The sequence below is a fragment of the Pteropus medius genome, unplaced genomic scaffold, assembly GCF_902729225.1.
Source record: "Pteropus medius unplaced genomic scaffold, Ma_sr-lr_union100, whole genome shotgun sequence".
Taxonomy (NCBI): Eukaryota; Metazoa; Chordata; class Mammalia; order Chiroptera; family Pteropodidae; genus Pteropus; species Pteropus medius.
The window spans coordinates 23,351,925-23,377,055 of NW_024344378.1; the positions used below are offsets into that span (position 1 = coordinate 23,351,925).

At 34.8% G+C, this 25,131-nt stretch overlaps 1 protein-coding gene across 1 annotated transcript in view; it reads left to right on the forward strand.

Annotated features, from left to right (window-relative positions):
- Positions 1-25,131, forward strand: part of TM9SF3 (transmembrane 9 superfamily member 3) — a 57,440-nt gene that overhangs the window by 13,584 nt on the left and 18,725 nt on the right. The window contains exons 3-9 of the mRNA XM_039871644.1: positions 3,832-3,954; positions 7,585-7,745; positions 8,744-8,821; positions 13,491-13,622; positions 14,898-15,064; positions 18,874-18,968; positions 21,961-22,091. Of these exons, the coding sequence (XP_039727578.1) occupies positions 3,832-3,954; positions 7,585-7,745; positions 8,744-8,821; positions 13,491-13,622; positions 14,898-15,064; positions 18,874-18,968; positions 21,961-22,091 (887 nt within the window). The remainder of the gene's footprint in view (positions 1-3,831; positions 3,955-7,584; positions 7,746-8,743; positions 8,822-13,490; positions 13,623-14,897; positions 15,065-18,873; positions 18,969-21,960; positions 22,092-25,131) is intronic.

Sequence of the window (25,131 nt, forward strand, 5' to 3'; positions counted from 1 at the left end):
TTTCTTAATATCTTATGAGTTTGTCTTCATATTAATTATTCTTTAAAAAAGTGTTTATATAATATTTCATAACTTGGATATTGTAATTCCTCATTTCCCAATTACAAGATATTCTGATTTCCTTCCTTCCTTCCTTCCCTCCTTCCTTCTTTCCTTCCTTCCTTCCTTCTTCCTTCCTTCCTTCCCTTCCTTCCTCCCCTCCTTCCTTCTCTTGCTTATTTTTTATTGTTTTTATTAGAAATAACAGTGCTTTTGGCTATCCTAGCACATAAGTATTTTAATGCATTTCTGAATCTTGTTGAGATAAATTCTTAAAAGTGGAATTACTGAATCGAAGGATATAAAAATATTTTAAAGACAGTTCTTAATACATGTTGACGAATAACGATATAGAAAAAAATTGTGCAATGTATACTGCCAGTCAGATTTGTCAGTTAACACTCTATATATACTTGGTTGATAAAATAAGTGAGAATATATTAGTTTTTTCAGCTCCCCTCCTTTTTAAATTAATTCAGTTTTTGAGCATTTACTGCATTTCAGCACGATAGTAGGCTCTGGGTATACTAAGTTGAACCAGAAGCTCTGGCTTCAGGGGTCCCTCTGAAATTGTATACATAGTATTGCATGAATGTGCATTTTTGTGGGGGCAAGGGAGATTTTACTGTCATTGGATTCTCAAAGGGATGTGTGCCCCAAGGAGATGTAACACTGTGAATATATTGGCACTTTTAATCCTTCGTACAGCTTTGGGAAAGAGATAGCATAGGTGTTATCTCTATTTTACAGTTGAGAGATGTGAGGTTCACAGAGGGTAAATGACTTGCTTTTATTCACATAGCTAGTAAGTAGTGGAATCCAGACTAAAACTCAGGTGTCTCCCCATTTCTCTATAAATTTGTCTTCACTGACTTCATGAGAAATTTTACCAAGTGCTGCTGAATTTGAAGTAGAGTATTTCTGATTTTCCAATCTAGTAATGCTGTCGAAAGAGAATGTAAACAAAGTAAAGCATGATGTATTCTTAGAGAATGCATGAATACTTATCACATTCTTTTCTCAATGCATTCACTGTCTATTCAGGTATGAGCCTGGAGTGTTGTTGGAAGCTGATGACAGACTTATTGATATGTAGTTTCCAGAATCCACCCTTGCTTTCTGTTTGAAAAATTAATATTAGCATTTGCCACTTTATAACTTTGATTTCATCCCCCTCCCCATATATAGTATGTATACTGGTAAAATCTTAATTGGTAAAATCTTATATTGGTAAAATCTTAAAATCTTAATTCAGAATTCATAGGTGTGTATTTTATCTGAGAAGGTTATACCCTATTATAATTTTAAAGCATTGATTTATGATAGATGTTTCAGATTGTTTTTAGTTATATAGCATGCTAAATAATGATTTGGCATATTCAGACACATTACATTCATTATCTCCAAAGTGGCTCCATCTTGAGAGAAGTGCTGTTTCTTTTGAGCAGCCATCCTCTGCAGTTATTTGTGATGTTTGTATTTGCCTACATGCCTGCAAGAGGAATTTCATTAAAATATGACCAACCAAGGCTCTTGATATGGCCTTTCATAATGATAGGTTTTTCCTTTTACCACAGCATTTCTTTTCTAGATTAAATATATCAGTGAAAGATATTCTTCAAGACCTCTTTGTCAATTCTTCAGAGATACTCTGCTCATTTTCATCTCACACACACCCACCCACACACCATTCACACACAGATGCATATGTATGTGCATTCTCTAATGTAGTTAGTGATTTCCTTTGCCAAGTAAATGGAAACTCATGCTCTTAAAATTTGCTGAAATTTTTTGTTTGTTTGTTTAGTACCTGCTCTGTGAAGGGTACTGAAACAGGCATAGCTGGGACTTAAAAGGATATAATTAGTTATAGACATAGCTCTCAAGACCCGATGGGTCTTTTTGAGGAGCTAAGATATTGGCAGAGGTTATAAGTGGTACAGGCCTAAATGCCATAGGGAAGTATGGAGAGAAAACCATTGGACTTCAGAGGAAGGGGCAGGCTGTGGGGTTTGAGAGGTGTGAGGACTGGGGAGTCAGGAATTATTCTGTAGAGGAGAGGGTGAGAGGAATGGGAAAAATTTTAGGATGGACATTTGAAGTGGAGTTTACAGCATAAACAAAAAAGTCTAGAGGGTAGGAGGGCACAAGGTGTGTGGGAACTGTAGGTAGTTGGCTAGAGTTGAGGGAGAGAGGATGATAGAGAGTTGAGAAAGAGAGTTGAACTGAAGTTCAGACTGTGAGGAATCTTTTAAAGGCTTTGTACAAGTAGATGTCATATTGTATATCTCAGAACTTCATATGTAAAACTACCATATCATTAATGATGATTATCAGTGAATATCTGAATGTAACTGCAGGGAATTTGGTGGCTATACAGAAAGAGGTAGCTGTGAGGTCTCCTACAGCCGCTGCAGCCATTTGTCGCTCAAACCTAGACCTTCCTTTGGTTCTCGTTCTCCCCTCTGTAGCTGTTGTTGCATGCTGCCCTTTGTGCATTATCACACTGTGGAAATCTCATTTGGGAACTTCTTGCTGCCAGTTCTCCTAGCTCCTGCTGTAGGAACCCTCTATAGCAATCTCTGTCCTAACCCTCCCTTCTCCTCCTCTGCTCAGCCTCAGTTTTTGCCATTATGAAAATCCTAAATTCCTTGCTGCCTAAAAGGGCCTGGGTAGAAAGAGAGTATGTGTGGGAACCGTTGTTGTTGGAGACAAAGCAATTTTCTTCTCCCACTTTGAGAATGAGAGTATTTCCCCAATCCTCTTTCTTGGGACTTCAGTGTTTCCTGCCATCTTTGCTGGTGCAGTCTTGGGGTTCCCCCTCTGGGCTGAGCTGTAGTGAGGTGGAACCGTTCTCTCTGTTGAGGATTGGGAAGACATGTTTCTGGTTTCTGGAGTTATAATGCAGATTGCTGTTTCTCATAGAAAAGAAATTTAACATTGTTTCTTGCGAGAAATAGTTCTAAATAACCAATATTACAGTGCAGAGAAACTTCAAAATAAACAACTGCTTCCTTTTTTTGTTGTTAAGATTGATTTTTTCACCCCTAAATGCTTAAGCAAAATACCAAAACAATTTAATCTTCTTGATGGACATCTAGCGTGTTTGTGGTTTTTTTTTTTCAGGTTTTGTTTTGTTTTGTTGAGAAACTAATGATCATAAGCACATTTTTGAGAGGTTTATGTTAGAGACCATCTAAGCAGTATTATGGTAGTAGTATTTTTGAAAGCAGTCAAGAGTGGAAATGACTCATCTCCAGGGAACTTTTGGGTAATTTATAAACAGTGCTGCCTGCTAGATAGAGGTTTGCCTTTTAATCTTGCTAATTATGAAGAGTCACTGGGATTCCTCATAGAATCTGTGGCCTCCAGTGACTTGCATTTCCAAGAATGTTCAAATGAATATTTATCTCAGAGGTTTTATAGCTAGAAATTGTTGGCTCTATTTAAGATCATATTCTTGAGTTTTTGTTTATATATATTAAATGAAAACTTTCTTATGTATTTTAAACTTTTATTTTTTAAACCAATTTATTTACTTTAAAGTTACTTCGTAAATGTTCTTATAATTTTCTTTATATATTGAATGATTTCTTCACTTTGAAAATAAAGATGATTAAAAATATTTGCAAAAGTCTTAAACATACACAAAAAAGTAAGAATTGTGTCCTGAACCCCTAATATTTATCACCCAGATTCACCTGTTATGAATGTAAATTTTAACTTCAGGAAACATTGCTTTTTCTTGTGTTTTTTTTCCTATAACTGTTTTGCAATTTTTATTTTATGCAGATGATGTGATGCCAGCCACTTATTGTGAAATTGACTTAGATAAAGAAAAGAGAGATGCGTTTGTGTATGCTATCAAAAATCACTACTGGTACCAGATGTACATAGACGATTTACCAATATGGGGTAAGTACTGTATATTACATTTGCATAATAAGCAAGATTTATGTAATGACTTTGTTAAGGTGATTGTACCCTGAATCAGTAAATGTGTTTTCATTCTTTTCCGTAGAATGATTTTAATACCAATTTTATGGTCCCTTGTTACTTGAAGGGTTTTTGACATTGCCAAACCTTACATGAAACTCCTTCAAAATATAACTTATGCAATATATCTTTTCAGATTCAAGGGATTAAAAGATACTTTGAACAATCTGAAATATCTCCCCTCTCCCGTTTTTCTCATATCTTAATTTGACTTACACTGTCAAATACAATCAAGGGAACTAAGTAGGATTTTGAAGTTTTATTCTGGCTTTCTCTCATATGGAACTGTGGTAGTAATGGCTTTTAGATATGATCTTTTTCTGAAGGACTCGTTTTGCTAGTTTCTACGTTACTTTTCCAAAACTCTGTGTTTAAAATTTCTTTTAAGTTTTTACTTTTTAGTTTTTATGTCTAATTTTTTAATGTTTAGTTTGTTTATCTGTATTAATGGAGAAGAGCTATGGCATAGTTAATACAGCCTTATGCATAATCTAAACATTGTGTTGGACTAGATTAAATTATTTAAAAATGGGAAAATAAAACCCCCCCACAAAATACAGCAATTTATTATAGCCAGCACATTTGATCACATTTTTTTTCTCTTAGTGATTTTTCTGTTAGGTTTTTTTTTGAGAGGAAGTCTTTGGATACCTGTTCTTATATATAATTAATATTTTGATTCTTAAAATTGTTAGCAGACTACAATTTTTGTGAGCAACAAATTGAAAGATGAAACATATCAGATCAGAGTTTAGTGTGGTACCAAGATGAAATTTAAAAGGTTAATCTCAAGATATAATTGTATGTATCATTGTTACTGTGTTGCATGTTAATTAAGTATAAATAGTAAGCATTTTATATAAATGGCTGTAATTAGAATTACATTAACTCACATTTCTGCGATCAGCTCTGAGGGTTGCTGGAACACGTGCTAAAAAGTCACTGACTATTTCTGAACCTATAGTTCAGGAGAATCCTTTAGTCTGGGTTCCTGTCCCCTCTCTTTTTGTTTATTTTGGTGAGAGAGCAGGTTCCTCTCCTGGTCTTTTCCATCGCTTATGAGTTTCTTGTCTGGAACCTTAGATTATTTTCAGTCATTTCTATGGGCTTCCTCAGCAACATGGCTACTGTGCTTTACTGTTTTAAAATAAATATATTTTAGCTCTGGGATTCCAAGATCTGCCATGTTTAGGGGAGATACTTTGGGTGTCCTAGAATGTGTGAACCATGGGGATCCTTATCAGAAAAAAAATTCTTATCTGGCTTTTTTTAGGGTAAAGTCTTCAGAGTCTTTTAAAAGCCCCTTAGAGAATAATTTCTTACTTGCTGTAATTGTCTCTCCACTTGCAGAGTTTTCAGAATAGATAGGTAAATAAACCTTGATGAAATTATTAGAAGGATTTCATTATCCCTCTATAGCCCCAAACAAAACAAAACCGTATTCCTTGAATCTATACAAATTAATTAATAAGCAAATAATTCTTAATAAGAAATAATTTCTCCTCCCCACCCCCAGTACTGTAATGAGATGCATTTACCATAGAGGGGAGGCCATAAGGAGTAACTTAAAGCATAAGGCTCTTGAGAAATATATAGGCTTAGGTAGGGAACATTGGATAAATAACTGACAGTATAAGGGCACAAGAGAGAGATCCTCAGCTACCACTTATTATCCTCACACTGTTTGGGTCTTCCCTTACAATATCTCAAATTGTGATCAGAATGATCAAACTTAAATAAAACAGTGAAAGAAGTGTTGAAGATAAATGGTAATGAGGCAATGATTGCCTCATTACCATTTATCTTCAACACTTCTTTCACTGTTTTATTTAAAGTATAATTGACTTATAATACTAGTATCAGATATATAACATAGTGATTCGATATTTACATATATTATGCAGTGATCACTACAGAAGTCCAGTGACCTGTCACCATAGAAAGTTATTACAATATTATTGACTGTATTCTCTATGCTGTTTTTATCTTCCCCGTGAATTATTTATTTTATAACTGGAAGTTTGTACCCTTTAATCCCCATTACCTATTTTGCCCATCCTCCTGTACTCGTCCACATGGCAACCAACAATTTGTTCTCTATCTGAGTCTCTTTCTCTTTTGTTTTATTTGTTCATTTGTCTTGTTTTTTAGATTCCATTTATAAGTGACATATGGTATTCGTCTTTCTCTGTCTGACTTATTTCACTTACCATAATACCCTCCATGTCTATATATGTTGTTGCCAGTGATAAATTTTCATTCTTTTATATGACTGAGTAATAGTCCATTGTATATATGTACCACTTCTTTGTCTATTTGTCTATTGATGGAAACTTAGGTTGCTTCTATATCTTGGTTATTACTAGTAACATTGCAATGAACATAGGAGTGCACGTGTCTTTTTGAATTAGTGTTTTCATTTTCTTTGAATAAACACCCAGAAGTGGAATTGCTGGGTCATATGGTAGTTCTGTTTTTAATTTTTTGAGGAACCTTCATGCTGTTTTCCACAGTTTACATTTCTGCCAACATTGCATGAAGGTTCTTTTTCTCCACCAACAGGTATTTTTTGTGATTTTGATAATAGTCATTCTGACAGTGTGAGGTGGTATCTCATTGTGGTTTTCATTTGCATTTCTCTCATGATAAGTGTTGTCGAGCATCTTTGCATGTACATGTTGGTTACCCGTATACCTTCTTTAGAAAAAAAATGTTCCAGTCTTCTGCCCATTTTTTAATTGGATTATGTTTTTTCAATACTTGGTTATATGAGTTCTTTGTATATTTTGGGTATTAACCCCTAATTGGATAAACCATTGGCAAATATCTTCTGTCAGTAGGTTGTCTTTTTGTTTTGTTGATGGTTTCCTTTGCTATGTAAAAGCTTTTTAGGTCGAGTATTCCCATTTTTTTATTTTTGCTTTAGTTGCCCTTGCCCGAGGCAACATCTAAAAATATTGCTAAGACTGATGTCAAAAGGCTTTCTGTTTATATTTTCTTCAAGGATTTTTATGGTTTTAGGACTCCTTTCATTTTAAGGTCCAGAACTTGAGAAAAAAAGAGGAGGCATTTTAAATTTTGGTACCTATATACAACATATGTGCAGCTTAGCAGGAATGGCTAAATCATAGATTATTAGAGAGAGTACTGTGCCTTGGTTTTTAGTTTGACCACTAAATGAATAAATAACCTTGCTAGATGGTGATAATAGCTCTTCCCTGAAATTTTGAAATATTGGGTAGTATATACATATAAGGTGATAATTATTACAATGAAGGTGATACTAATGACAAAGCATGAACTTCGGGGATCAAATTAGTGCTAGGTTATGCTGAGCTGTTCATCACTTTTGTTTTTTTTACTATGATGTGTTCATGTTTGCCAAATAGTATAAAGAATAGAAGTCCAGCCTATAGTTTTGCCTTGTTCTCACCATGAGGAATAATAGTAATATTGCTTTTTTATAAAAATGTTTTATGACACTTTGGTTCTAATGTATTTTAAATATTAAGTGACATTCTCTTGTATAAAGTATTATTTTTTGTGTAGGTATTGTTGGTGAAGCAGATGAAAATGGAGAGGATTACTATCTTTGGACCTACAAAAAACTTGAAATAGGTTTTAATGGAAATCGAATTGTCGATGTTAATCTAACTAGTGAAGGAAAGGTGAAATTGGTTCCCAATACTAAAATCCAGATGTCATATTCAGTAAGTATTAAAATAATTGTATACAGGGAGAAGTGTTTGTGACCTACTATGAATAATTGTGTGTTTTACAACTTTAGTGAATGAAAATGTAGCTTGAAATGGGATGACACAGAATATTATTAAAACCGTGTTTCCGCCAAATCTATAAGTAAGCCTTCTAAAAGCAGTGAGAAGGTTTTCTTCAGGTCTGTAGTGTTAGATACTATTTATGCATTTGTAAGACCTACCATTTGCTACAGCAAAGTTTATCATTATAGCTGTGCAGCCAGCTAACCCTGTCATGTATTTTCATGGTCATGTTTTTAGGTTGCAGTATTCTCTGTTGTTTCTCTTTCCTTTATACTGTTGCAGATAGAGGTGATATATTGAAAATTGTTTTGGATGGGTATAGTTTACCATATTTTGCTTTATCAGTTGGAATAAGATACTTCCACAGAGTGAGAGCTTAAACAGTTAATTCTGTTTTGTTAGAACTAAAAATAGTGGAAAGAGAAATCTGATATAGTTAGCTTATCTCTTTGCCAGTTATTTTCTTGGTAACTGGAATGAGTCAATTGCTAGTAGCCCATTTTGAAAGTTTTTCAAGCTTTGTGCATATGTACCTAGTGCAGATAATGTTTGCATAACTGAACTAATGAAGAAATGCAATAATTGTAATAAAACTATTGGCATCTAAAGATGTACATAGTCTTATTTTAATTGGTCTAATTGAACTCATCACATTTATCAGGTCAGACTATGTAAGTCAGTGATAGTTAATAGTTTTTGAAAAGTGAAATGACCCCTCTAAGTTACAGGTTTTGTTAATACAGAGAGAGGAGATTTGGTTAGTTTTTTATCATACATGTTTCAACTGCTGAAATTGGTAATATCTTTCTCCCATTTCTCTCGTTTCTTATTCTAAGTATGTAAATCTTTTCAAATTTTGCTCAGAGTTTTGTTATCAGATTATTAATTTGTTTACTGGCCTTGATTTTCAAATGAAAACTTTTTTTCAGGTAAAATGGAAAAAGTCAGATGTGAAATTTGAAGATCGATTTGACAAATATCTCGATCCATCTTTTTTTCAACACAGGGTATGTAAATTTATATTTTAAGGCATTCAATATGTGCAGACATTAATGAGCGTCTGCCATATGTAGGGCTCTGTGCTGGGGCTCTGGATTTCAAAGATTTAACTAATGGCGATTTCAGATGTGGGCTCAGAATCATAAGGGTGATAGAAAGTTTTAGAGGAGCAGTCAAAAGCTCCCTTTATCTTGACTATGGTTTAAACCAATTAAGAGACACACAAGAAAGAATACAGCATACGAGAAGCCAAAATATCACTTTTATTATGGGGCTAATATTGGAGAATATGGCTTATATCAGTGGACAAGTGGGCTTCTTAATATTGAAACTGAATTAGACAGACTTAAGGTATTCAGACAGTGTTGGACTGTCTTTTGCATGCTTTCCTACATGGGCACCTGCCCTTGTAAACTTGCAGTGTGGGGAAACAGAGCAGAATGTATGCATTCTCTAGGACAGAGTGAATGAAAGAGTGGAGTGAGACCAGGAGGTTTTGCTAGTGGAAGTCCTACATAAAAAGAAACCGCAAGAAAGGGAAGAAATACCTACCGCCCCCAATGAACAGATATAAGCTGGATCTCAGATCGTAGGTCCAGTGGCGTTGCTGCTGGTTTTGTACAGATAGCTTTGGTTTTTTATAGCAAAAAAAAGATTTTATTCTGGTGGTTCCCTTCTTCAAAGATGGAAATGAAAAGACAACAGGGCATAAGGGGATATAGCCGTTCTTCTGACTTTTTTCCTGACTCACCTCTTCTGTCTTTTGATTTGATCTTTTGGACTGGAATTCTGAAGTTTATTAATCACCTATTTTTGAGATGGCCTATAAGTTTCTGCGGTCTCAGATTTGTATTATTGCTGCCAGCTTCTACCCTTGGACTTCACCAAGACCTGTTACTACTTATTATCTTCCTCTGGGTCCTAAGAGAAAAATAATTAAGCTATTTGGGATTTAGTCTTTACTGAAGGATTTAGCATGCTATCCCTAGAGCTTAAATTCTCCACTTCCTCTTCCCCTACCCCGCTCATATTCTCCACAGATGTAGCACTCGGGTGGTCCTGAACACATTAATGCAGGTAAAGGTATAAGCACAAAAAACTTCAATATTTGAATAGCATTTGAGCAAACGAGGGCTCTCAACTGACATTCCCTGTTGGAACACCTGATCTACCTTGTTTATATTCCTATTGGGTATTAACTTGGAGGAAAGGCTACCTTCTGACATTTTCACTGGTAGAGCAGTGTACCATATTTATTCTTTTAACCACCATTAATTAGGCACCTGCTCTGTGTCACAAATTATATTAAGTGGAATACATTAGAGTATGAAAGTCAAAGATCTGTGCCTTCTTGCTTACACTCTAGTCGGGGAGAAATGCAATAAGCATAATATAAAATGTATAGTGTGTTCAAAGATACATGAATTGGCAAATAAAATGTGTTGTAGTTTTGAATATGGTGGTTAGGGGAAGCCTCTGAGATGGACTTTTGAGCAAAAACTTGAAGGAGTTGACAAATAAGAAAGTCGGGTATCTGAGGGAAAGGGTATTCCAGGCAGAGGCGGCACCATTGAAAAGCCTGTTAGGTGGGCACATGCTCCATGTACTTGAGGAGTAACAAGGAGGCCATTATTGCTGGAGCAGAGTGAGGGGATGAGTAGTAGGAGATAAGTCAGAGGTAGCAAGAGCCATGTCGTCCGAGGCTGCTATAAGGACTTTGAATACAAAGGGGCATACTAATGTTTTCAGCAGGGTAATGACAAATTCGACTTATGTTTAAAAAGGATCAAGCAGGTTAATATGTTGAAAATGGGTTGTGTGGGGGCAAGGGGAGAAGCAGAGAGACCAGTGCAGAGGCTATTGCAGCAATCCAGATAAGAGATGAAGGTGGCTTGGCTCAAGGTATAACTGTATAGGTGGTGAGGATGTCAGGTTGTGAATATATTTTGAAAGTAGGGCCAGCAGGATTCCCTGATGGATAGAAAGATAGAGTTTTCAGCCCGAGCAACTGTTAGAGTGGAGCTGCCATCACTGGAGCAGAAAGGCTGTACTTGGAGGAGCTTTGGAGGGGAATAGCGGAGTATAGTTTAGGACATGTTAGTTTTTTTAAGTGTCTACGAGACATCTGAATGGAGATACTGACCCTGACCACCTCGTTGAGTATATCAATCTGGAGTTCAGAAGAAGGGTCTGGTCTAGAGATTCAAATCTTGCAGCCATTGGCATGTAGATGGCATTTAAAGCTATGTGACTGGATGCAGTTATCAGGAAGAGTATGTAGAACTAGAAGAGGACCTAGGACTGAATCCTGGGGGCAGTGAGAAAGTTTAGAGAGAATAGGAGAAACCAGCTAAGGGCTCTGAGGAGGTACCAGTAAAGTGGGAGTGGTGTGTGGGGAAGATTGTATGGTATTCTGGAAACCAAGAGAAGGAAGTGTGTCATAGAGGATAGAGAGATCAGTTCTGAATTGTTGCTGATGAGTCAAGTAAGAGGAGTACTGAAAGTGGCTATTGGATTTATCTGGAGTCACTGGTGAATTTGACAAAGCAGTTTTGATGTGGTGGGGCAAAATCTGAACAGAACTGGTGTACGAGAGAGTAGGAGGAGAAGAATTGGAGATAGCAAGTTTGGCTGCTAAAGGGAGCAAAGAAATGGTACCATAACCAGTAGAAAAGAAGGAACCAGGAGAATTATTTTTGTGTATGTGTAATGTAAGAAAAACGTGTATATGTTGATGGGGTTCCGTAGAGAGTACATAACTGACAGCACAAGAGGAAAGGAGGTGAATTACTGCAGCACTTTTCTTAAGTAGGTGGAAGGGGATGGGATCTATCATATAAGTCTAGGGATTGTTTCTAATAGAGCGACTATAAGCACAGGTTTAGGAGCTCAAGCTCAATATTCTGTGTCTGCCACTTACTATAACCTTGGTCAGATTACTCAGTTCTTTAGCTTCTCTCTCCTTAATAGTGAAGAAAGGATTATAATACCTAGCAGAGTTGTGAAATTCCATTTGATAGTGTATATAAAGCACCTGGTTCAGTGTTTGACACATAACGAGTGCTCAGTAGGAAGCAGTGCTGGTGGTATAGTTAGCTATTTATCACCAGTGTTCTAAAATTTATGACAAACCTGGGATGCTGCTTTAGGATTAGCAGCACTCAGGGGTGCTGGAGTCAGCAGTTTGTAGGGTTAGTTGCCCCGTAGTGACATCTGATTTCTTTATAATTTTCAGGAAATATTTCCCTTGGTATAATAATTTAAAAAGCACATAGTACTTCATAATTTTTGGAATAAAGGAATATTATAAAATGTCAGGTTAGTAGTAGTACATTATAGTAGGTATTAGTTAAAGTTCATATCTTTGATTAGAAATTAGCAGAGAGCTTTGTTAGAAATTTTAGCATTATAGTAATAAAATCTTATTAGTAAATGGTAACTATATAAAACATTTCAAAAATTTGATAATTTGACTGAAAGAAGTTAAGTCTCATATATAATTTTTTTCTTTCCTGTCCTCTTTTGAGTCATCTCATTTCCCAGGGTGGGAACAAAATCAAATCTTTGGAAAAGCCTATAATTATAGACTGCTTTTATAAATTATGAATGACACTTTTAAAATAAACTTAAATTTATATAACCTTTTTGGGCAGATATTTCAAAATATAATGCATTCATCATTTTCTTTATAATTTCAGTAGGTATTCAATAAATTGTTGATTGAGGAAAGAATTTATCTTATGAAGGGGCAGAAACAATTGTTTGTCTCCTGTTTTGTATGTAGTTTGTCACTTGCCTGAAGCCTCAGGGTGGGTAATAGCCCACACTGTCCTTCACCCTAGTGCAGGGGTCCCCAACCTCTGGGCTGCAGACCGGTACTGGTCTGCGGCCTGTTAGGAATTGGGCCGCACAGCAGGAGGTGAGTGGCATTGAGTGAGCGAAGCTTCATCTGTATTTGTAGCCACTCCCCAGCTCCACCTCAGATCATCAGGCGTTAGATTCTCAGGAGCACCAGTCCCTGGTGCCAAAAAGGTTGAGGACCACAGCCCTAGAGCACAGGTCAGCATGTTAGCCCAAGTTAAATCCGTCCTAATTGTACAAGACAGTACATCCTTTATGTTAAAAATTCTATGTATGTACCTATAGAAGTTTAGAGCAGGAATATATCTATGAATGACTAATATATTGATGAGAGGTTTTACAGGGTCGATGAGAGGGTTTTTGAGTTGGGCTTTAAATGGTAGATAGAATTTACAAAAGTAGATCCCATGTGAGAAGAAATTATGAGAAGGATACAGAGGTGGAAATGAGGAAGAATAGGCCTGATTGAAGTATAGACTACAATGGAAAGAAAAATTGGCAAGATAAGATGAGGTAGCCATTTTACAAGGGGTACAGAATATTAGGGAACATAGATTTAATATGAGAAAATAAGGAATATCACTGTAAGTTTTAGTGTAGAGGAGTGGTATTTGAACATAATGTTTCAGAAATATTTGCGGGGTAAGTAAGTGCTTCCCTTTGTATAGTGGATATTCATTCCCAGTGTGTCTTAAGATTGAATCTTTATGTAAAAGTTTTAAAAGATTTTATTTTCACATTAACATCCCATTGTCATGGAACTTAAGAATTTTGTGACTGATATTTAATGTAATATTTTATTTTATGTTATTTTAGATTCATTGGTTTTCAATTTTCAACTCCTTCATGATGGTTATCTTCTTGGTGGGCTTAGTTTCAATGATTTTAATGAGAACTTTAAGAAAAGATTATGCCCGGTACAGTAAAGAAGAAGAAATGGATGATATGGTGAGCAAACATTTTATATTATATTAATAAAAACAATTTAACTCAGTGTTATTTTGAATGTTGGAATGTATGTCTACAGTCTTGAGGTCAGATGAGTTTCAGAATTCAGAGATGTCAGGTTTTAGAAAGGTGTAAAACTAAGCTGTCTCTAATCTATTAACATTTTTTTTTTTTTTAGAAAAATATGTGAACATTCACCCTCAGTGGGATAAATAAACAGTATAAATAACCTCTTGTTTAGTCCAAGTTTAGCCAGTAAATAAGGGTATAGCAAACTTATGAAACAAGCTTTCAGTTTTCAGAATTTTTGATTGCAAAATTGCAGATAGGAGGTTGTAGACCCGTGTTGGCATTTTTCTAATACTGTTAAATATTGCATGAAATTCAGGGAGTGGACGGAACTATTAATTTACATTTAGTTTAATAGGTTTGAGGTAGGGGGCTTGTTTTCTAAATTCTTGTACAAAATTATAGAATTATATTGTAAACAATTTTGTAAAAAATGTGTTCTGTAGAATGTTAATGACTTCTGTGTAAATATGTTTCATCATTAAATAAGTTTGGAAAACAGTTAAACAGAGTTAAATTTTAATATGCTAATGTATATTGTGAAGTATTAGAGGGTAGATAAAATATTTGGTGCTTCTCAAACATATCTGACCAGGATGGATCTTTCCCTCCAGAAAACAGATTACCTTGAGGGACTGTTGTAGATATTTACTTATTCAAATTGAAAAGGAAAAATTGAATCTCTTTTAAAAAATACTATTTATTAAAAAATGCTGTCATTTAACTGTCCTATATTTTCCCCATGTGTTTTCTTAGATTCAAGTCTATAAAGGACATGTCTGCATTGTTAGGTCATCTAGTACTGGTTTTGATACTCTTCTTCTTCTCCACCTGGCCCCTCGTCATGTATGAACCACAGTCATGACATAAATGGCAAGAATAGTGTTTGAAAGTAATGTTAAGAGAGTCAGTGTGCTATTCTCCCAATTTTACCTTTTTTTTTCTTCTTTTTGCTCCTAAATAATTTTCTTTTCCTTTGAGATTTTTTGAGCACAATTGGAGTCACCTTACTGGGCCTAGGTAAAAGTTATTTAAAGCAGTGATTATTTTAAATTTGAAATGTCTTTTCTCGCTATTTTGAACTCTCTTAAATAGCTATGTTTGAAAGGAGGGAACTTAGAACTGTAATAATTTTTCACCTATCTTAATTTAATTTAATTTCATTCTGAATAATTTTCTCTTCTGTCTACATATATATGTATACAGGACAGAGACCTAGGGGATGAGTATGGATGGAAGCAGGTGCATGGAGATGTATTTAGACCATCAAGTCACCCACTGATATTTTCCTCTCTCATTGGTTCTGGATGTCAGATATTTGCTGTGTCGCTCATTGTTATTATTGTTGCAATGATAGAAGATTTATATACAGAGTAAGTGTTTGTACTTTATTATCTTTTTGTTGTTCTTAAATAGTTTTAATCATTGGAACCTTTGAAGTCAATCATTAAATATTTGCTTATTTCAATTATCTTAGAATTTAAATAGCATAAACATCATTGTAGACAAATAGTGAACTTCAGGTATAATAATTTTCAGGTATAAATATATTTTCTGTTACATGCTGAAACTTACTAGCCTTATCGAACATTTTGGTTGATTATAAAGGTTGTGTTCCATTAGAGGTATGAGCAGAATTACTTAGAGTCCAGAACTGTTGGACTAAGTGAATAGGCATTTTTATGAAAGCCAGAGATCCAATTAGATCTTCATAAGAAGCACATGGCTTTCACAGTTACTAAATTAGTACTTCACATTTACCCCCGCAAACTAGGAGATTCTCTGTATAGAAAAGAAGAAAGCATATTAAAAGTAAAAAGGATGATAGAAAAGGTACATGAGGTTAGAAAAATAATTGGATGACTTCTTATCCTATATTTACATAGTTTCTGGTACAGTTTTTCTTTGTAGACAAATGAGTTGCAAGCAATTTTTGATTTGAGGTTTTCGGATTATAAGAAAAAGTGCATTTACAAAGATCTCAAGTTCCTATAACCTTGCGCTCAGAGAGCCATGACCTTAATGAAGGAAACACGCTCTGAGTTTGGGTGGCGGAGGTTATAATTCAGGTGCCTCAGATACTGCCCCATGAAGCCCTCAATCAGAGTGATACTTGTCTCCAGTTATATTTTATACTCCTGTTTTAGTTCATAATGCATTCGTTCTTATATAAGTCTGGCATTTGGTGGACAAACAATAAATTGTTGCCAAAATAATGACTCTTTAGTTGTATATTAAATATTTATACTACATTGCTGTTTATTCTGCTAGACAATAAGCTCTTAGAGAGCAAGGACTGGGTTTTAACTTATCTTTGACTTCTCAGAGTACCTGCTTAAAGAACTTTGCATGTGCAAGGTACTCAGTCAATGCTTGTTGAAGTGAATGTGTGTTAATCAACAAAACTATTTCTCTGTAGTTTCTGTTTACTTGTTTAATATAACCTTTGCAATTTAAATACCATATAAGTTTTAAAATAATTGACCAAAATCTAAACTTCAGTATTCTGGTGGGTAGTTCATATTAGAATATATTTCAGATGAATTAAATCCCAAATACAATAAAAACATTTCAAATCTACCAAGAAGTCATGCTTTACATTAAATACTGTATTAAATTCATCACCACTTAATTGACACTGACTATACAGTCACAGTCTTAGGAGTTACTAATAGATAACCTCTCCTAGAAACCAAGTTTTCGCTTTCTTCTCAGATGTTAGTGGTATAGTTTTGGCAGTTCGTTTTTTTACTTCAGAGGCTCTTCCGCTTACAGAGAAATAAGAAACCACATTTAATAGATGGTGTTAGCAGGCAAGACATGCATTGTTATTTTAGTCTGTTATTACTATCGATGGTTGTTCTATGTTGTGCTTATTTGAAGTGAACATAATTACGTATATGATAATCACTAAAGCTATATTATTATGATGATATCAAAGTGGCTAACATTATTGAAGTTCCATGTTAGGTGCTTTATGCACATTAGCTCCTTTAATCCTCACATCAGCCCTGTGAAGAGACTGTTATTATCTTCATTCTACAGATGAGAAAAGTAAATCTCAGAAAGGTTAAACAAGTTGACTGAGACCATGCAGCTATTAGTAAGCGGTGTTAGCAAGCCTAGATTTGACTCTAGGTACTCTCACTCTAGAACTCTTTTAATTTGCCATGAAATGAAAATAGAGATAATAAAAAAAGTAGTGAGAACATGAAAAACTTGCACGTATTATTTGTAAGAAGCACCCCAGAGTAGGAATGATTCTAAGGGAAAAACAGATAATGTAATGTGTGAAAATTACTTTGCCTCAGTAATAATTATAGCAATCAGAGAAGAAAACATTTAGGTGGGTAGAGGATCAGCATCAGTGTGATGCCTATTAGTGTGATGTTAGCTATTGAGAAGACATGGTGTTTGAGAAGGTATGGGTGAGTCTGCTCAAATTCTGTCTACGCCGCTGCTCTGAAAATTTCAGTGGAGTGGTGAGGTGGCGAGTGCAGGTGAAGCAGCTCCTTAGAGGCTCCCCGCTTCAGTCTTGGAGAGGTGAACAAAGAGAACAGTTCTCTACCTCAGCAGATTTTTCAGTGTAGGTGAAAATGGTCTAATTTGGATAGAAAATGCCTGTAGAATATTTATGAATGAAGAGGTAGAATGTATGTCTGATTTTTAAAATTGTGACTGATGCACTTCCATTTAGTAGAAATGTCTCTGGGGACTGAGAGCTTAAATCTCTGGTAATCATTTTGGGCTCTCAGTCACATGAGCAGCTTCTTTGAACCCTCCCTGCTAATATTAAGACTTCTGGCTAGTATTAGACTGGTCTTACTTAGACTAATGCAGCCTTTTAGTTTTCAGCATTGTTAGGCCTATGTCAGCCTCATACACCTAGTTATGAACAGAAAATGGGTTGAATTTGTTAATGATAGTCTGGAAGGAATAATTTAGTACTTGTTTAACTGAGTTCTTGAAAAAACAAATTCAGTTTTTAAAACAGATTAACTTTGAGACCTATGATCTTTTAAACATGGAAATGACACTCATATTTACTCTAACATTTATATTAACTATATATTAATGGGAATTAAATATTGCAATGTTTTAACTATTACACATCCACTTTAAGAAATTGAACAGAGGAGTGCTGCATAGTTCATGTCTTTGATGACATTTGTATTCTACGTAGGTGGACAGTGGAATACAATAATAATTATTACCCAGAAGGTGGTTAATTTATGAAAATTATATATTCTCCCAATGTACACACATTAGTGTGATATTCTTGTAAATTCTCTTTAAAAGAATATTCTTTAGCTCAAACTGACATGTGTTCTATCGATAGATAGAACTTTTAATCTTTTCTATACATAGAACATATTTTACCTTCCTAGTTATGGTGAGTTTCAGAAGTGGTCTTTATTGTTTAAGGACATTTTTATATTATGGCAAAGATAGTGTCATTTATCATTTTAATCCTTTTCTTTGCACTTAGGCATTTAAAATTTTTTGTCTGGTTTTATTCAACGAGATTGGTCTGAATTCCCTAGGTACCATTCTTGTAAGAGGAAGTTAGAAATTGTCGATCTGAGTTATTAATGTTGATTTGTGGACCTATGGATTTTTAAAAAATCACTTTTAACATTATGATGGAGACTAAATAGGAAAAGTCTCAGTGTTATACCATTTAAAGTAATAGTACTAATATAGATTATGTTACTTACATTATATTTCCATCAGCAGACAAGACTCTTAAGCAGTTAAGTCAAATTAGAAAGAGATGTTCTGATTATTTTTCTTAACAGATGAATATCCTTTTCCATATGATGTGATTGGTTCACAGGGTTGCAAAAACAGTTTTTGTGCCAGCTTCTAATATTTTTGCCAAAGAAATGTGAAATATTTGTTTAGAATATATTATGAAATTTAACTGCAGATTTTTAAAAATTAAGATCAGTCTGTATCATTTTTTAAAAATTAAGATCAGCCTGTATCATGTGCAATTTTAACTGAAAATTCATTCACTAGGCAACCTTTTAAGGTACTTTGTAGTCCAGGATGATATTTTTGTGTTCCTATTAAATTTTTCTTTAAAATTAAACTAATGTTAATATGATAAGACTATATATATAATATGTTCTTTATATTATTTGTTTCAATTTATCTTACTTTTTTTTTGCCTTTGTAGGAGGGGATCAATGCTCAGTACAGCCATATTTGTCTACGCTGCTACATCTCCAGTGAATGGTTATTTTGGAGGAAGTCTGTATGCTAGACAAGGAGGTAACTTATGAGTTACCATTTTGTACTTTTAATTATAGATGCTAATATTTTACTACGAGGTATTTGGAATTTAAAATGGGCAGTAACAGTCTTTGTTATCTCATTTAGCATAATCTCTACCAAGCCTATTATATGTTCTATCTTGCTTTTATGGAGCCTCTTGCATTTTATTTCCTAAAATGTGAATAATTAATAGATTATCTCCATTGTCCACTGTGAAGTTAGCCCTGAGAAACTTGTAAGAGAAAGTATATTTAAGTTATTGATATTATTTTGCTTTGAGGTACCTAGCTTCCTAGTTGTTCTCCATAGGAGGCTTCCACATTGGGTGTATAGCTTTGTAAGAATATAAAGCCATACATTGTTTTATGACTTATGGATAAAGTGTCTGGACGGTGGGAGGAGAATAGGAATGAGAGCTGTTTATTTCTGTTGACTTAAATATTTATCAAAGGACCCTGTACGAAGATTTCTGTTATTCTGTGTCGCAATCTTTTGCTAAGAGCACATTATTTTAAATACCACCTTGCTTCTTTACTATTGTGACCTGGAAATGATGGAGGATGCATAAATGATACAGGGGTACTTCTTGGTGTTTCTGTGATGGCATTCAAGGGGTCTTGCAGTTCTTTGTTTTCCCTGTAGTTGTCTGGGGTCAGAAAAGTGCTGAAAGTAGTAGATTTGCATATTTCAGTTTATGAATGAAGGGTTGTCAAAAGACCTTAAAATCATATTCCTAAGGATAGCGACTTCTTACTGTGATTTTCTCAGCCCATCCTAAGCAATGTCAACATTAGGGAATCCTTTCTTCTTTTAGTAGACTTGACTTACAGGTTATAGGAGCTCAGAGCATGAGATCATTTAAAATTTCTCCAGGTTTACTGTTTTCTTTATTGGTCCTGTTTGACTTAATGTGGTCTGTGCCTTCAGTATAGGTAATTCTTTGGAATGCCTGAGGGGGAGTATCATTATGTATTCTGTTTTAGTTAGGCGGTCAGTCTCCAGCCTTTACGTTGTACCTCCAGATATAGAGAAAAGAGTCTTATCTGACAGTACTGTCCAATGGAAATAAGGATGCCTAAGGCAACTTCTTTGAATTTGACCTGGAAACTATTGAGGCTGAAAATTTTATGGTTTATGACCCCTAGAAGTCTCCACAGCAGAAACAGATTTATTTAAAATGGGAAATTATTTTCTACTTGGACATAAATTTGCTTTTAGGCTGATAGCAAACACCCAGCTAAACTACACTACATTTAGGCTTGAAAGCTCAGAGTTCAGGCTCAAGCCCGTTGGAGTATCAAGTCTTTACAAGTGTAATCTAAAGGTTATTGTCTGACAGTGTCCTGAGATTTGATCATGTCCTGATATTGTTTCTGAAAGGTCCCCAGAAACCAGATTAATTTAGAGGTTAACGCAGAGAATCAAGAAGTTTTCAGCGTTATTTCAGGATTTGAACTACAGTGAAGTTCTAGATCTTCACACTCGGCAGTGCACTAGATAATGTTCCAGACCCATTTTGAAGTCAGTGGTAGCCTGGAACTTGGCCAGAGTCTCCAAGGGTTTGGAGAGTGGTAGGAAGCACAGCAGTGCAGATTCCTGGGCTACTTACTGTACCCAGTAGAATGTGCATGGGATTCTTTTTGACTCTTGGGGGAAATAGAGTCAAATATGGAAATTATTAATACTTGCCTGAATCTGAGAAGATAATATAAAATGCAGGAAAAGAGAAGGCCAGGAAAGAGTTGGAATTAAATAGGAGAAATAATTCATACTTTAATTAGTTGCCACCTTTTTTGTGGTGGTGTTCAAATTCTGAGTATTAGTTCGGAAAGGAGGGGGTTCTTGAAACTTACTTGAGAAAGAAACTAAATAAAGGAGAATGTTTAAAATCAAAGAGTTTTTCTGGAGAAGTGTCAATTTGGTTTGTAATTCTATGAGAGAGATACTTAACAAGAGCTTAATATAGAAAAAAATGAAAGATAGGTTATTGCTTGTTTTTCCTATTGCACTTTCGGTTCGGGTCCCTATTGCTTATGATTGTAAGGTTGAATTTTAATAGTGATCCAGTGTTAAATCTTTATAGTCTGTTCCTAAGTGGTATGAAGATGCTCTCTTGTTGGTGCACTTGCTTGTGTACTCTGCTGTATTAGAAAGATAGCTCCTGGTACTCTCCTGGTCAATATGAACATGATTTAAAAATTCTGATTACATAGTTTAAAAATACCTTCCCTCAATTATTTAAATAATAGGTGCTCACTATATAGAATTTTGGCACTACAAAGTGGTACCAAAAAAATAGTAAAACTTACAAATCGTAGTTCTAATTTCTGAGAGAGAGCTTATGAAACAACGTTTTCCATATGTTTCCTTTTGAAACATACAAATAAATTTAAATACTTATTTATAATTACAATTAGAGAACTAAAAGTAAATTTAGAGACCATTTAACACAGGAGATATTAAACTTTTTTTTTTTTAAGCAGTGTAACCCTCTTTTCAAATGAAGCTGATTTACATGAAACTCTAGTGTGTAAAACTGTTGAAAATGGACTTGTTCTGGTTGAAGCAGAGCTTGAAGACCTGGGCTCTTTCTTCACCAGTGACTTCATGGGCACTTCTAAGAAGCTCCAGAACTCCAAACAATTGTTTTCAAACATCAATCTAGGCCAACTTGTAGCCTAAAAAGACTGAGTGGCTTACCAAAATTCACAGTAGTTCAGTGGAGAATTAGGACAAAATATTAGGATGTTTTGTGTTATTTTACTATAGTTCATTGCTCTTTTCCAGTATACTCACTTCAAAAGCTATATTTCCATTAGACATATTTGAATAGCCAGTCTTTATTTGTTATTAGGATGTCAGATGTCAAGTTCTTTACATTAAAATTTTAAATAAATTGTTTGGTACTAAATAATTAAATTTTAAAAATTAATATATGCTTGTTTGTATATCTGTCTCTCTGCTTTTCATGGTATTGTTTCTCTTCCAGGAAGGAGATGGATAAAGCAGATGTTTATCGGGGCTTTCCTTATCCCAGCTATGGTGTGTGGCACTGCCTTCTTCATTAATTTTATAGCCATTTATTACCATGCTTCAAGAGCCATTCCTTTTGGAACAATGGTAAGTTGCTTGAATCTTAAACTGAAAAAGTATAAGCATTCTAAAATGAGACCTGCTGTCTCTCCAGAGTAGTTCTTTTTCAGATTTTTCATAGTAGCAACCAGTCCCTACACTTTCCTGCAAAGTTAAGTGATGAAGAAAGTTTGTTAGTTTCCATATAATTTTCATTAAGCGTAAACCTATAGTTGCCCTTTTTTTCTTGATTCTGTGAGCCAGTAAAGTGAAAGTCCAACTTTTAAGTATGATAGAAGAGAACAGTATACTTTTTATCAGAGATGGGCAAAACTGGTGAATGTACTTTAGAGAAAGAATAATGACACATTAAAAAACATGAATATTTAAAAGTGATAAGGTGAGTGCAGTGATAGGAGCCATGCCCTATTTTAGAACTTGAAGCTTTTTTATATTAATATCGGTGATATATGTTGCTATAGATATTAAAATCCTTTCATATATCTTACCTATAGTCATAGACTTTGAAATGTTTTGGATTATTTAAATACATTAAAATTAAAACACAGATATACTGGTACTTTACAGAGTTTATCCACAGTCTCCAAACTCTTCCCGTTGTTACCTTTTTGCTAGAAACAGAATTTTAGGCCTGGAGTAGACTTTAGCCTTAATATATACTTGTGTGCATACACACACATACACATGCACACAAGTATACAAATTGCAAGGTGGTTACTGCTTTTCTGAGAGGCTAAATAACTTGGTCAAGGTCATAGAGATAGTTAATGGCAGAAAAGCAACTGCAACCATAATCTTTCTGAATTTTAATCTAGTTTTGTTTTTTTTTCCTAATATATGTGAATTATTGAAAAGTTTTATGGAAATTCCAGATGATTTTGATTGTTTTACAGTACAGACCGGGTTTTTTAAAGACACATTTGCATATACATTTCTACTAAGTCTTTAATACTTTTCAGTTAAGAATATTTTTGAAAGTTGCTTCAATATTGAAGAAAAAAATTTTTTTTGCAAGTCAAAGTAAGTGATAATGGTAGGAAAGGTTAAAGTAATTATCAGAACTGGAAAACAATTTGCTTCATGGTAGTTCTAGGCCATCAGAAAGTATACTTAGGGTGTCAGGTTATTTCTTAAAGATGACTTGTTGAATTAATTATTTTCTTAATGCTTTAAAAGTTAAAATTCTGATTCAGTTATAATTTTCCTCATAAAGTTTTGAATTTGATGTGAAAATTATATTTCAGAATTGCTTCGTTTCACTAAAATCGTAAATTTTACCACTTTATAAATGGAATTTTAGATGTTAATCAATGTAATTCTCCTTTAGATAATTTACTAATTACTAATTATCAGAATACAGTGCCAAACTCTATGCTGAGCAGAGAAAGTTTATAAAATTGATCTTTGTATAAAAGACTGGCTATTGGTGCTTAGCAACCTCCTACAATAGCATGTTCTTAATTTGTATTCTAATTTGGAATGAAGGAATGCTGAGCAAAGGGCATTCCATTGGCCTCAAGTTTTATTCAGATGTTTGGTCCTGCATTTTGTTCTTTTAAGAGTATCAAAACTTGTTTAGAACATGAAAGTTAAGAACTTGAGGTGAATGTTGGTTGTAGCTATTCATTAAGTGTTTTAATGGCTTAAATTTGTATTTTTAGTTGTTTGACTTGTTGACATTATGAAAGAAATGGTTATATGTTTTCATAAGCACCGTGGTTCTCTATCCTGTGTACACTTGGGAATTTAAAAAATTTCAATGCCTAGGGCTTCATCCTAAGCCAATTTATCTGTCCTGCTCTAAACTCGGTCTCTAGCATTTACCTGATTCTACTTTCAGCATTTGGGAATGAATCTGACAACCGAAAGGCTCCCAAACTGTTCGTGTCTGAGAAGCAGGATGCCCTTACTTAACTGAATACCCTAGTGTGAAAATCAGTGTCTTTGCGTCATTCCATATGCTCTTCCCCAGGCCTTTCTGTCCCCCATTCCTGATCTCTTAGATATTGAGCCCTTTCTCTGGGAGGATCTTGGCTCTAGTTCTCTGTTTTCTTAGAAATTCCACAATTGAGGGCTAATCCAACCTTAGTAAAAGGACTTCAGATTTCTGCCTTGTGCCACAGAGGCACCAGAACAGTAGGGATTTTGCCCACTTGGGATCTGGAGTTTTGCCAGAATACTGCTATTACCCCCAGGACCAGCACAAGATTGACAGTGGGTGAAGTTCGTCTTTGGACCCCAGCTACTCTACTTATATGTATACCTAATTATACATGAACACCATTAAATCCATGACAGATTGAACTTGTTGAACAATAGTCAGTTATGGCAGGTTAATAAATATAAAAGAAACATAAGTAGAGGGTGGTGGTGATAATCTGAGATAAAGTCTAATGTCCCAGGTTTAAGGCATGGTGCCTAGAGTTAAGAGAGTATTACAAGAAGACATAAGAGAATGTTTAAATGAAATTTTGGAGTATCCAAAGAGTACCCAAAAATGAATATACCTGTTGTTCCTGAAGCTGGAGTGTTCTGGCAGAGGTACTACAGAGAATGAGAGTGAGTGTACTTGAAATTAGATTGATTCTGGGAAGGTAGAATCTTTTTCTGGGGTGAGGGGAATTTGTTTAAGAATGATTTAGGTATTATACTCAGAATTTTTGATTCTGTGATATTTCTTGGGAATGAGGAAGGGTTTGCCAAGGTGTTCTGAAAAAACGTTTTAGGCACCGAAGTCATTTGTGGGCTGTAAATCTTGGATCCTAAGTTTGGTGTTATCGTAGGCTTTCAAGGGACAATGAACTATGTTGCAGAGTTTTAAAACTCACAGAGGCAAGGTAGCATAAGAACAAATAACCTTTCTACTCTAAATATCATTCAGTTCAGCATGCAGTGCACTGATAGATCCTTTACTTACACTATGGTTTTGTGTCTCAGTGGGTAGAACAGTTCATGGAGAAGTAACAGGGGTAATGGCCATGGGCGAGCCGTGTTGTATTTGTTATCTTTAGGTTCGCTTTTAGTTTGAGAGAGGAATCTTGAACATCATCAGAAATACGCCCTGGGT